This window comes from Zootermopsis nevadensis, unplaced genomic scaffold, assembly GCF_977971745.1.
Source record: "Zootermopsis nevadensis isolate Lab colony 2312 unplaced genomic scaffold, Znev_1.0 Znev_ptg000003l, whole genome shotgun sequence".
Taxonomy (NCBI): Eukaryota; Metazoa; Arthropoda; class Insecta; order Blattodea; family Termopsidae; genus Zootermopsis; species Zootermopsis nevadensis.
The window spans coordinates 359,121-373,391 of NW_028259135.1; the positions used below are offsets into that span (position 1 = coordinate 359,121).

At 40.6% G+C, this 14,271-nt stretch overlaps 1 protein-coding gene across 6 annotated transcripts in view; it reads left to right on the forward strand.

The window, feature by feature from the left end:
• The window catches only part of LOC110830682 (WD repeat-containing protein 47), a 123,114-nt gene that overhangs the window by 17,936 nt on the left and 90,907 nt on the right, over nucleotides 1-14,271 (forward strand). The window contains exon 1 of one of the 6 annotated variants that reach the window (XM_022065884.2): nucleotides 609-1,011. The exons of 3 other annotated variants lie outside the window; for them this stretch is intronic. In XM_022065884.2, the coding sequence (XP_021921576.1) occupies nucleotides 959-1,011 (53 nt within the window). In that variant the 5' untranslated portion in view covers nucleotides 609-958. Of the gene's footprint in view, nucleotides 1-608; nucleotides 1,012-3,683; nucleotides 4,324-14,271 lie in introns of those variants that run through there. 2 more of the 6 variants (XM_087359879.1, XM_087359906.1) reach the window with 2 other exon arrangements.

Consider the following 14,271-nt stretch of genomic DNA (forward strand, 5'->3'; position numbering starts at 1 on the left):
TGGGTCTTCGGTAAGCGGATGAAATGCCGTTGGTGGGAAGACACCGATGATGGACTCTTCGAAATTTCCGATCATGTGTGTGTAGTTAATCCCTGCGATCAGCTGGTATACACAGAAAGTAAGGTTATTTAATACATTTCTAGAACCTGTTAACTTGTAGCGAAGCCGAATAACTTGAAATGTGGCAAAATGTGGATTCCTAAGATGGCTCACGCTCTAAAACCTCTCGTTTTTGTACTTACTTAAAAATTAAACGTTGCGTGTTTGGGCACCCATATCAGCGCTAACAGTGTTTTTATTTATTTTATGAATCATTGAGTTGTAATTAAATTCAACTGTTTGGGTAATTTTAGTAGATAGCTGAACAGTGCCCTTTTTTACATTTTTTATTGTTAAAATGTCTTTTAGTTTAATTTTATAGCCACAAATAAACTTTGTAATTAATACATGTTTTACAATTCTTTAATAATTCTGTGGGTCGGCCATCTTTGGACTGTTGTGGCTTTCAGACGTAACATTTTTCTAAATTTCTGTGCGTGTGCCTTTATTCTGTCCTGTCTAGGGTCAATCTGTGCGGAACACAAAATTAGAAAAAAATCTGACAAATTGGGTCACCTTTGGAACCTGTACCGTATATATTTTAGTTTTTCTACTTTGATTGGTGCGAAAATGTGGAACTGACGCCGTGTCATGTGACATCTGCAGCTGCGAGAGGAAGATAAACAGATGTTCTGACTTCATGGGACGAAGTTTCGTGTCTTAAGCTGAATCAACGAGTGCACTGTGCGTTAGAATGTGTTTGCCGTGTTCTACAGTATGTGAACATGCCACCGTGTACTTTCCAGATGTTTGAAAACTTCTCTCGTAATTCTATATCGTGACATGAAACATGAAACGTGGTTAATTTGAAGCCGCTTACAAGCCAGAGGACGGATGCAACCACGGCGTGTGGTTTGCGATGGTAGCGCTCTCTTTTGTTGCTTTCGGGAGTCAAGAGGAGTTCTCTTGTGGGTAAGTTAACATGTTCTGACCACAAGAAATCCAAGGGATTTTCTATTTTTCTCTTAAAAAAGAAAGCGATTTGTTGAGGTAGAATTCACGTGAAGCCAATAAACTCTTGCCTGGATTGGATTCTTCTGGTTCAGTGTGAAAATCGTGTCGTAACGAAGTTCTTCAGTAAAGGGCTTGAAATTTCTTCATCCTGTCAAGGATTCTGCAAGGTCACATCCACTGCTATTTTCCTTAGGGTCCGGTGGAGGGCATTGGCGTGTTCGGTGATGAACCTTCGGGTTCTGTAAGCCTTCTAGTTAGTTAGTTTCGTCCATTGGCTGCAATTCGGCGGTGTCACGGTGGAGTACCTAAACGCCCGGAAACGATAAATAATTTTTGGAAATATGAGGTTCTTACTTCGACCAGAATGAGGATTTCTGTCTTTTGGGATATTGTACCGTTTACTCTGGTAATGGCTGACGTTTCGGAGAAGCTTACTGTCATCCTGACGTTGTAGGCTGTAGGCTCCTCTGAAATGTAGACCAGTGTAGTATCTACCAGACTGCATGGTGCAATATACCAGATTATAATCTTAAAAGACTGGAAAGTTTTTATAAACCAGATTTATTGTTTTTTAAAAAAATATGTAAATGTGAATGTAAAATTCACACATGAAATTTAGGCTGAAGTGATAGTTTTGCTAAATTACTTGCGATATGAAATGCAGGTTCTAAAGTAACAGGAATGATTTTGATGTAATTTCTGAAGTAAAATTCCATTGCCTGCCGATCAGAGTGGCTTAATTCGTAAGTGTTAATTATGTCGTAACCCTGACATCGGGTAATTATAGTCGACCGGTCAAATCTGGAATTAATACGTCGTCGGTAACATGAATTTTCCAGACAAACGATCCTTCTGTAAGAATCGAGGTAATTGAGGAACAGGTGGACGGCTGAGTTGTGTTAATAAAGTTGTACCTGTTGGGTTATGAACTCGAGAAGTATGTCGATTAGGTCAGAGTCCGGTTGGCACTCTCCCCTTTGAACTGTGTACAGCCGGGTAGCAATTTCTTTAAATTCGTGATGTTAGCCCAGCTACCAGCTGACGCTTGTCTTACATTTCCCGAGTTCTTTAATCACCTGTCGCAGTCTGAGGCGCGTACGGCCTTGAACTCCCGTGACACTGGGATTCTCTGGAATGCTGCTTCGTATTCGGGAAGTTTCTGGTTAAAATCCAGCCGGTCTGTCCTATTTTTTCATGGTTTTCCTCAGTCCGTCTGTCCAGGATGGTACCTTAAAGTAGGACACGACCGCTTCCTCGCATTTTGGGCCGACTGTATTTTTAGTAGCCTTAAACAGGCACTAGGAACTTTCAGTTCTCGAATTATGTAGGATACGCGATGTCTCACTTTTAATAGATTTTAAATTTAAAGTGTTTTTAAACAGCTTCTCGTGCGAAATCAACTGCAGTTCTGTATCTAAGGTGAATTGGAAATGTGTTTCAATGAAATTCACATTTGCGTGTTTATAGGAACGAATGACGTATTATAAAGTTGAGCATGAATTTGGTAAAAGTAGGCGATTATAATTTCCCACACCCATGTGTAGGCGTTCGGAACAATGAATTGTTTTCTAAGCGTCCTTTAAAGCATTTCTGCTGTGCGCCATGGAGGTCGCTTGAGGGGAGAGACGGTATAGCTCATACTCATTCTTAACCTCGGCACTAGATGGGGGTGAGTGGTCAGCGTCACGCCCCGGCCGGCTTTACTCCCGGGAAAGGACCCCCGGTACCCATTGCAGAGGAGGCTGGGTGGGCCCCAGAGCTGGTCTGGACGCAGCGGTTAGAGGAAAAAGACCTCTGCCCCGGTCGGGGATCGAACCCCTGTCGTCCAGCCCGTGGCTAGTCACTATACCGACTGAGCTATCTGGGCTCGCTAACCGGTCCTAAGTTCATCAGATAGCGAGAAAGTTTCGTGTCTGCTTTAGACCAAATATTATTAGGATGAGGTGGGCGGGGAATGCAGCACGCATGGGAAGACGAGAATTGCCGTAAAACCGAATAGAAGAGACCACTAGACAGGAGACGGAGATGGGAAGATGATATTAAAATGTATCTTGAAGAAATAGGATGTGACAGTGTGGACTGGATTAAGCCGGCTTAAGTTTTGGGTCCAGTGGCGGGTTATTGTGAAAATGATAATGAACATTTGTATTCAGTGAACGGCGGGAAATTTTGAATAAAAGTTTTCTTGGATTTTATCCATCGTCTAGTAAATAAAACGAGAATTGCGGGAAATTACTCGACTGGCTGTCTGACTGTCAGCGTCTCAACATAGTTTGTTAAACTTTTCCAAAGGGGCGTGCATTGTATTCGTAAATCTCTTTAAAGTTATTTATAAACTTTTATCCTACCCCTAGCATCTCTACTCCACACACAACAACCCTTTGTGACCTCCAGCAACGAGCCATCATCACTCATCAGAGGTTATCTTGGCACCGATTGTCTGTCTGACACGTGTGGATTCTGGAGCAAGGCCGGAGAACGGGAGGCGGAAGGGAATTGGATCGATGCCCGTGACGTTCACGTAATGCTTAGCAGAGTTTCCACCGCCTTGCTCTCCGCACGCCGTGAACCGTGGTAGGCAATGCCAGTGCCTGGCTCCTCCTCTCCTTGCGTAGAGCTTGTTTAGTCCAAGCGCTTTGTTCGGAGACACGACTTCGTAAATGTTAGTGAAAGTTTTGTAGACAGTCTCATCGCTTAGACTTTGAAAAGTTTTATTTATGTTGGAATTTACTCCTCTACAGATGTGACGAATTCGTAAGCGTGTTTGGATGTTTTGCGCATTTAGCCGGATGTACTGAGACGCGGTGTCCAAACCTCAGATTTTTAAAAGGCGCGTTGTTGTGTTGAACAGCCCCGAAAGTCGTGTTCGAATTGTGGTTGTGACATTTTTGTGTACGTTTTTCTGTGTTGTGTTGTATTTTGTGGGTACTTTGCGACAAGCCGATGTGCGTTTTGTAAACGTTCTTATAAATGTTCAAAATAATTTTTTTGTTTTTAATTAATTCTTAATCGGAACAAGTCAAAGAGCGTAAATGTTGAACTCGGGAAACTAAATTGAAGTATTAGAATCACATTTTGTCAGTTTCTTTTGATCTGGTAGTTAAAACCGAAGCCGAATCGCGTGGATGTTTTGAAACTTACCGGAAAATTGACGCGTGATGTCAAGTTAAATTTGCGAGTGGTCGGTATGTGTGCAGAATCTACCTTAAACGCCCCCGGAGGGAGGCCCGAGGGGTGTCGTTCCAGGTCCTGATGCCAGCTGGTGTCTTGGTACGAATGCAGTGTTTTTACTCCTTCTATTTTGCTCCAAGGTCTTACATCTCTTTTATTTGTGTATTACCGCAATCTTTTCCGAGTGTGTCCAGTTCAAGATGGCTTCTGGTCATTCACCTATTTGCCCCGCGTTCTTGCCGTCTTTTGTTCACAGAATCATCTGTTAATACTTGCACGTATTGACTGAATATTTATAAAGCGGTTAACTTCATTTGGAAGCAGTTCGTGACAATGTAGAAGCCGAACGAGTCAGATGTTCTTGATGGGTTTATTCCTTATTCGGTTTAGTAGATTTCAGTTAATTTAGTCAGTCATTTTGACAAGAGGCTTATTTTTTTTGTCTAAAATGAGTTAAAGAATTTTTATTTAGTGTTCTGTCTGACGACAGGTCCATATGAACAGGATCCTTCCATCCTTTTCTCTTCTCGGACTGGGACCTGTTCATATACGTTCTTGGCAGATGATCCAGAAGTGGTTTGCCATTGCCTTCTTCTGTGTGTGAATGGAGTAATTGTTGGGATGCCACGGAGGAAAACTCCGTGTTGCCTAGACCACGGCCTTGCCCAACACAAGTTATAAATTCGAACCCGAGACCCCAGGATTACAAGGCCAGCGTTCTAACCGCTGGACCACCGTGGCTTTCTTAAACTGGTGGAGAAAAAGATGGTATAGGCCTGTTATGTAAAATATTAACTGAAATAATCCGTCGTCCGAGATTTTTTGTAAATAAACTTATTGAAATTATTAAATAGTTTGTTCGTATCATACATTTATTTAATGATTGCGACTACATTTATAATAAATTAACTTACATTGTGGGTCTTTAATAAAATACGTTAACAGTGATGAATTACAGCAAACTCATAACTTCTTAAATTCAGACCCTAAAAACGAAGGAATTTACTAATTATTTTATCTTGCGTTGTCTCCCAGCATCCAACATGCTGACAGGACGGAAAGAAGGAATGAAACAATTTCATGTTACGCGTAACGTTTGAGTGACATTCAGTAATGTCACTATCCAAAAGGACCATAAAAATTCGACGAAATTGTAAAGGAAGACATTGTAATTTGTATTTAACTCCCTAATATTGAACTCCGACCTTGCCTAAGTAGGCGCTGGGATTCTGGATTTGTTTTATTTTGATACAAGATTCGATATTAGACGTACACATTTTAGTGATGAGTTTTTCATACAGAAATAATTATACAAGTTTATATAAACATGGATCCGAAAATCATTGGATTTGAAGTTGGGGCTTTTCGTACATGCTGGAAATTGACGCCTGGTGAGTGCATCCAGTAGTCGTACACACATTGCACGGCTGTACGTAAAATTGCCTATCGCGCAGTCGCAATGCATTTTGTAATTGAAACGCACGTGAACGGAACATCAGAAGAGTATCAGACGGGGACAGTCACCGTCTAACTGTAATACTTTTTCCTGTCTGTGCATGATGGCTGGATAGCAAGGTCAGGGGCCTGTCAAATGCTTTGGGAATGCACAACGACTGTGCGGTAGGCAATTTGACGAACAGCCGTGCAGTGTGTGTGAACTACTGAACAGGCGCTTTGTCCTTCAAACTGCAGCATGTACGAAGGGCCCTCCCCGACTAGAACACTACGGATCTGCGGACTAGGGTTTATACAAAAACCGACTTTTGAAAGAAACCGGTTTTCGAATTTTTACAAAAAAATTAAAACAGTAAAACAATATTTATACTTATTTTAAAATTATTCAGTTTATTTAATATTTATGGAACTACACAAATATAACAAAATAAAATATACTCGATTCAAAACCAAATAAAAAAACTAAAGTAACTAAAATCCGCATAAAATATAAATTTTTATTCCATTTAGTGTTTTTCTTCAGGAAATATGATTTCAAAAAACATAAAATGTCCACTGAACGATTCTTCTTCTAGATACAAAATTGCCTGAAATAGAAAACACTCTCTCATTGGCTACTGAACTTGGTTTTATCGTTTTCAGGGCATCAAATAATAAATCCAAATTCTTTGTTCTTTTCAAATACTGAAAACTCGGCCTTCAGTGTCTTCGGATTTGATATTATTTCTTCAGGTTCCTCAAGAAACCTTCTTTTCGAGCATTGCCCTGATTAATTGTTTCTCCGTCATCGGAATCTGTTTCCATACAAGAATTTTCCAGATAACTTAATAATATATCGAGTTTCGAAAGTAGTGGAAATTCACTAGATTTTTTTGTCGAAACGTTTCGTGGATTTTGCAAATGTAACAAAAGGGTTACCAATCCAACTTGTCTTCTTTCTCGAATTCGTACTTCTAAAGCATTTAATAATTTGGAACTAATTTCAGTCTTTAAATTTTTTAGTTCGTTTAACAGAACTTTTTACATATTAATTCTAGTATGTAAAACCGGTTTTTTTTAAATTTTAAAAGCCGGTCTTCGAATTTTACAAATTCATCGAAAAAACCGGTTTTTAAACCCGGTTTTTAAAAACCGACAAACCCTACTGCGGACCAATAATCATATGAACTTACATAATTGTTTCTGGATGCACAGCTTGCCACTAAAATGTGTACGTCTGATACCGAATCAAACTATTATTTGCTGTCGTGTGACGTAAGTAATGAATTAATCTCTTCGTTGATTGACCAAGAGGGATTCTCGTTTCGAATGTAGTCCTTCGAGACAACGATATATAAATTGCGCAGTTTTTGTTCCAATTACATTTACTGGGGTGATGAGATGGTCTGGCCGTGCAGCACGCACGTTAACGATGAGAAATGCATAGAATCATCTTACTGCAAAACCTGGAGGCAGCGGTCATATGATATACCCAGGAGGATATTATTAATGTGGATATTTTCTTTAGTAGAGTGTGAGGTTGTGGACTGGATTACCTGCCTCAGGGTAGTGTCCAGTGGCTGGCTTTTGTGAACGCGGTAATGAGACATGGGGATCCATGAAGAACTGCTATTGGCTTCTGAAAAAGGTCTGTAGCGTAGTCGAATTTCAACTGACCTGTTTGCCTTTAGCTGATCCGGAAATAACTTTGACGCACGTATTGACTGCCTTTGTTTTGGCTTTAAATAAACCACTTTACCGTTTGTAGTGACGTAGAGGTAACTAGCCGCATGAGACAGATTCATAATTGAGAAGCTGACAGTCAGTTATCTGGTCAAGGAATTCCTCGGCTTTTATGGAACATGGTTAGTTGCCGTGTTCACGAGAGACCTCGGGGTACAATTATAACTTTGGAAATGTTAAACTGCGGTGAACCGAGACGTTTCGTCTTCTGTTCTAACTCGAGCGCTTCGTTAATTAGATTTTACTGCAATTAAGACGTAGGCGGGAGTCTTTTATCAATGTCGGTCTACGAAAAACAGCAGAAATCGTATCTTTTAGAGTACTTTGACCCCATCTCCCAAGAAGAGAAGCCTTTCTTGGCAGCTTTGTAATTGAAGTCACGCACTTTGGGATCCGGAATTCTAATCTCTCTGTGTCTGTCCGTACGGTAAAATCTCAGGTTCTGATACGAGGAAGATAGTCCTAATTCTAATGTTTAAATTTTACTAAACTCTAGAAAAAGATTGAGATTATTGGTACAAGTTCGTGCTATGTGTTTAGCTTGCTTTCCTGTCTTAAGGAAATAAAGCAGGTTGTGTGTGACTGCCTAAATTTCAACTTTAAATCAAGTGGCAAGGACATGTTTTTATGGAATTCGACCATTTCAACCTCTTAATTTTCGGTTCCTACTGTGGGTAATAACAACATGGCGGACACACGAACTGTGATGTCTGAGCGACACTAGCGCCATTTCGTAAACGGTCCTGAAATTACGTACTGCATTAAGTGTTTGAGAAATGTTCAACTTTGTAAGGCAATGTTTTTTTGTAGACAGAAACACAAGGCCTCTAGTTAGTTAGCGTTAGATTTGTCGGCGCACGGATGAACCATAAAGATATTTACCAATTGTGCGTGGAATATTGTTTATAAGTCAACAGTTACAAACATGGCGACGGTGCGAAACTTTTAGCCCGTGTCCGATAATTAACGTAGACAAGTTCTGTACTTAATTAGACTTTTCCTGTTCTGCGCCAGTTTCGCTTAGACACACCGCAGATATATATCTCATGCCACTTTTATCGTGAGTGGTAAATATAGACCGTCCATGAAACTATCGGCTTACTAATTAATCTACTTACATTTCAGCATGGAATGGATTAAATATGTTTAAAACTGATAATTGTGGAATATTGAAATTACATGACGTGGGCCCTTCTAAGCATGGTAATAAACTCGCGGTTTTCATAAGAGGTTGTGGAAAGAAGGTAGCGTGATTGCATTGTGCCTTTCGGTCTGAAGTCAGATCTCTTCTGGTATGTGTTACTGTCGAATTGTCCCTCTGTCACCATTTATGTAATCCCGTTCAAATCCAGTTTCGGGAGCTATTCATGAACCATCCAGGTAAAAAAGCAGGAGATTATCTCGTAATCCCATCGCTTCTGTGACAGGGCGGTGTAACGTTTCGAAATCACCTTGCAGGTATCGATTTTTTTTTTTTTGAAAGAGATGAAATCGGGGATTTGAAGAGTTCAAACTGCTTGGTATTACCGGGGATACACCGCACATTACATTTACATAAGTGAGTTTTTATTTTCCTTTTAAAGGCATGAAGTTTTTCGCACTGGAATTAACATAACTTGACGTATGTATTTCTCAGGTCTGTTATAGTAAGGACCAGATTACTTACGTGTTCTTGGCGCGGGGGTGAAAAGCAAGGTGCGCGCGCACCTCCACGTTCTACCCGGCCGTTCCGAGCACCGACCGGGCCGTGTCTTGTGCAACTATCCACAGCGCTAGGGAGCTCAACTAGCAAGTAATCTGGTCCCTACTGAACATACTTCGTAAGGTTAAATGAAGAGCAAACGAAGATTAAGGACCGTGGTATTTCTGTTGTTTGGGCAGCAACATTTGTTTAAAATAGTTTATAATTAGAATCTAATATGGGCAGTAAAATAATCATTACACGAGTAAAAGAATATAAATAAATAAACAAATGAAATGAACATTACGCAGTGCAGTTGTCACTGAGTATCGCTGCGAACAGTATTTTGAAATTGTAAACTGACTAAGAAATCAGTAAGTGTGACGATGTATTTAAATAAAACGTACGAGTAGGCATATATTGAGCAACACATACGTTGAATAAGGTACATGATGTATTAAATACAATAAGTCGTGTTGGTGAAAGACTTGTGTAATTTTTGTAGTTTGAGAGTGTTTGGTAACTGGGTTCTGAGGACGACATTTGGACCTAAGAGATTGGAAGTGACAGGAGAATGGAGAAAACTGCGTAACGAAGAGATACATTATTTATTCTCATCAGCAAATATTATTAGGGTTATGAAATAAAGTAGGATGAAATGGGCGGGGCATGGAAGATATGAGAAACGCGTATAAAGTTTTAACCCGGAAAACCTTTAAAGGAAGAGGCTACTTGGAAGACCCAGGCTTTAATTTAAGGATACTATTAAAATGAATCGTAAGGTATTAGGGTGGGAGGTTTTCGATTACATTTATTTGATTCGCGTTAGAGTTAATGTAATGAATCTTGGCAGACCAGTAGTTTCTCAAGAACTCTTGTTCATGAAATTCGATCATGACGTAAATTCGTTTTGAGAACCGAACAGTCGTTAGGTAGTCAAGAAATTTGCCGTCGTTTAGGGAACCTTAAGGTTTTTTTTATTGTTTTCACAAGATTCCACTAGATTATAGTATCCTGGACGTCATGAACCCAGTCCATGTCCTCAGACTGTGTTCCTGTAGCGTCCTTTTTAATATTATGCTCCGAAGTTGTCTTTCCCGACTAAGATTCCATAAAGATGTCTGTCTTCTGGGATGGCCCACCGTGTATTAATACAGAGGTTTACAGACCTTTCAGAGGTGTTTACTACTTCCATCATCAGGGCGATGGTTTACCTTCCTTATAATTACATGTTATACGTGGAGTGTGGCCAGTCGGGTGACCTAGGGGAAGCCACGAAGCCATCTTTCTTTTACGGACTGGGCACTTCGATAGTTTGAATTTCCAATCAGCGAAACCAGCAGATGGTCATTATTTTGATTTGCTGTTACTTCGAAACGTGTCACTAACTGTTGACCCCCGAGGAAGGGGGTGAGGTCATAAGTCAGTGAGTGTCGGCAGAATGACCTTTGATCTGGCGATCCTGCACGTGAACTGTTGTCTGACCTCACAGTTTCTTGTTGAATTGTTAGGACGCGTCGGAAAGGCACGCTTTCAGCTAGCACCTGTTGTGGTTTGTGTTACGGAGCTCCGGTGACGATTTCTGTCTGTAGTTTACAAAACATGCATACGAACTGTTTACACTTTGAAGGACACTAATGCCAAACGCGTTTCGACCTCAAGAGGTCATCATCGGTGGCAAAAAAACAGGTTTTTGATTTGTATTTTATGAATTATCTTGTTTTTTGGGACTGGTGACCTCTTGAGGTCGAAACGCGTTTGGCATTAGTGTCCTTCAAAGTGTAAACAGTTCGTATGCATGTTTTGTATTCCAATACACTACACGGTATGCAAGATTTTAAGATTGTCTGTAGTTTGTTGTGGAAGTTTGAATTTTCAGTATCGTTGGAGTTTTTATGCAACCTGCTAATTAAAATATTGGCCTCACTGCCTCAGATTTATTATTCTCTTGCAGTTGGCTTTGGACACTATATTTACTATCAATTCGCCTGCTCGTAACATCTTCAGTTACCAGTGCACCGTCCCTTAAAATTTTTGGACTGAAATGGTACATACGTCCTCACATCTCCCTCTCGTGCTAAATGTCCCCGTCATCTAATCTCCTTGAAATTACAGAATTTTGAGGTAAAGACGCGTTAAAGCCTACCGCGTAGAACAACGCAGAAACTCATCTAAAGTTATTTGATAGTGGTAGTCAACGACTTTCAGTGTGTGGTCAACTTGACCTCGACCTTAAACTATGGAAATTATACAGGGTGAGTCAGAAGTATGTTTACAAACTTCGTGTGCGTGTTCCAGGATCAAAAATTAGAAAATAATGTACCTATGAACATGGGGTCGCAAATGTTTCATTTTCGAAATAATAGCCAAAAATAAGTTTCAATGTATGCCTTTATTGCCAAGTGTAAGGACAGGGATGTTTCTTTATAACAGATGCTCAAAGGTTGTTCCTCCATTCTCCACACATGCACGAGCACGACGTACACAAGACTGACGAATTCGTTCCTACACTCCAGGGTTTCCTCGAATGATCTGCACGCGTTCCCATTGGTCGTCTTCATTGTTTATGGGAGTTGCAGAAACGACGGACTTCAAGTGACCCCACAGATAAAAGTCCAATGGAGTCAGGTCCGGCGACTTCGGTGGCCATGCTACTGGGCCACCACGCCCAATCCATCGCTGAGAGTACTGTTCATCGAGATGATATCTGACGTGATGGGAGAAGTGTGCCGGGGCTCCGTCGCGCATAAACCACATTTGTCTTCTTGTATTCAGTGGGACATCTTCAGGGAGACGTGGCAAGTGTCTTCTTAAGAATCACCGATATGAAGGTCCTCTTAGAAGCGATCGAAGCATGTCGCCAACAATTCCTGCCCAAACGTTAATTGAAAATCTTTGCTGGAAGCTGGATTCACTTTGAGATAAAGTCATTTAGGTTTGGCTATTATTTCGAAAATGAAACATTTGCGACCCCATGTTCATAGGAACATTTTTCCTTATTTTTGATCCAGGAACACGCACACGAAGTTTGTAAACATACTTCTGACTCACCCTGTATATGTGGGCAATAAGATATTGGAGAAGCGATTACAGTGGCTGCGTGGATCGTTCCAACACTGGGTTTGTGGGTTCGAGCCCCCCTCGCTTATTTTTGAATCTCTGAGTCGGGTGTGCGATGGGCTGTGCCCCTTCGAAGGAGTGTATCAATGTCTAAAATATTAGTAGTTACGGAAGTTAATCCTCAGTTGGCTCAGTGTAGTAGCCGTGTTTAGGGCTGCTTGATATTTAAGCAACTTTATAATACGCCATACTGCAAAGTATTTTTGTTGGTTAATGAACAGGAATGGAGAAGGCTTGTAGGCTGTCTTTTTTACGTTATTGTGTCATGTACGGTGGAAATTTACCGACGTTTCAGATGTGCTTGCTGTTAACATTGCTCTGGTGATAGAGGTAGCGGGTACATCTGAAACGTCGGTGAACTTCTGCCAAGATTATATGGCGCATCAACCCGGAAGACAGCCATCTTAATATTTGGCGTTATTTTTGACAAATCTTTCGTATCAGAAATGTTGTTGCTGTTTTTACTCTTTCAAACCTCTCTGATGACAGCAAAATAAAGGAAACCAGACACCTTAAGTTCTTCTAAGAAGTTTTGTTTTTATTTACAAAATGTATTTACAGTTCTTTTTAATGATTTTATTGTACAACATCGTTACTTTCTATTTCCTTTCTAGCTTGTTTTGTGCTTTTGTGCAATGTCCTCAATCCAAAATGTGTCTGGAACGGACAAGGAAAGTTTTCAATAGGATGGAACTGTGTGACATAGTTCAGTCTGATTGGGGTCTCTTTTGAAAGACCACCTGTGTTGCTGAGTAACTGGACCGTGGTTCATGGAAACAGCGAGTCATTTGTACTCGAAAACAAATAAAATGCGATCGTGTTCTAGAAAAAATTTGCAACATCTTTGAAATGTTGTCTGTCGTTAAATGAAGTGACGTGAAGGAACCGTGAATAGTAAACTTTTCGTAAATATAACATTCGAACAATCTTAATGTCTCTTTTAACTCCCGCCCGGGCATTGAACTCTCCCTTAAAGTTGACACTGATTTGACATGTTGCATGGTTAGTTTAGGAAGGACGTAGTGACGGAGGACATACAACGAATGTTTCTTTATTCATTTAAAACACTGTCTTAATTTCGTCTGCTTTCCAAAATGCGAAATATTGAGGAGGAGAGTCCGATTATTGTTACCTTGTTACTTTTAGTGTTAGTGAAACGTGATTTCTACCATAAGGACTTTAATTACATTACAAGTTCTTACAGAAAAGGACGTAAGGTGGTTATGAACTCATTTGTTCCAAGTATTAATGTAGATGGATTTGTAGGATTTGAGGTTTTCACTGCGGTGAGTCTGAAGATGGCTGTATTCCGAGTTGTTGCGTCGTGTAGCCTGGTAGAAGTTTACCGACGTTGGTAAAGAAGACGGCCATCTTTAGATGAATTCGTGTTCTTCGCCACATATGATTCTCATGATCGATGTGTAGCCTACAAATCAAGGCGACGAGGTGGGTGTGACACGTAGTACGCATGTGGGACATATTAAAGGCATGCGGAATTTTAGCTGGAAATCCAGAAGGTTGGAGAAGATTTGGGGTCCTAGCCGTTGATGCTGTGAATGTATACAAAAAGGTTTTAGATAAATATTTTACGAAGATACGAATTGTATCGAAATGTCCCAGTTGTGGGCCGCGGAGAGAACTTTGTGACGGCCCTTCGTGTTCTGCGAAGTTCATAAGAGAGTACACCAAGCCATACGCCATGTTTTTGTCATAATTCGGTGTGGCAGTGGCTGTCTCCTGGGGAACTACGCCTGCATTTTAAAGAAGGTTATTGCCTCGTACTGATGGAGGCAGTGAAATTCTCCGAAATGTCTGAATGTCTATCAGACTACACGGCGTAACTTCCCAGAAGACAGTCATGTTCATTCACGTCGCCATGAGAACCTGAAATTTATCGTATTAGAATATGTCTGTTAGTATCTTACCATTATTCTTGAGAGCGTTTATTTATATGTCCTCGTTCGTCGAATCCTGGAAGTTAGTTCCCTGCAGGGTGATTTACAGCAATGAAAAAAACACACACACCTGCCGTGGTTTGGATTCGAACCCACAAACCCAGCATTCGATGA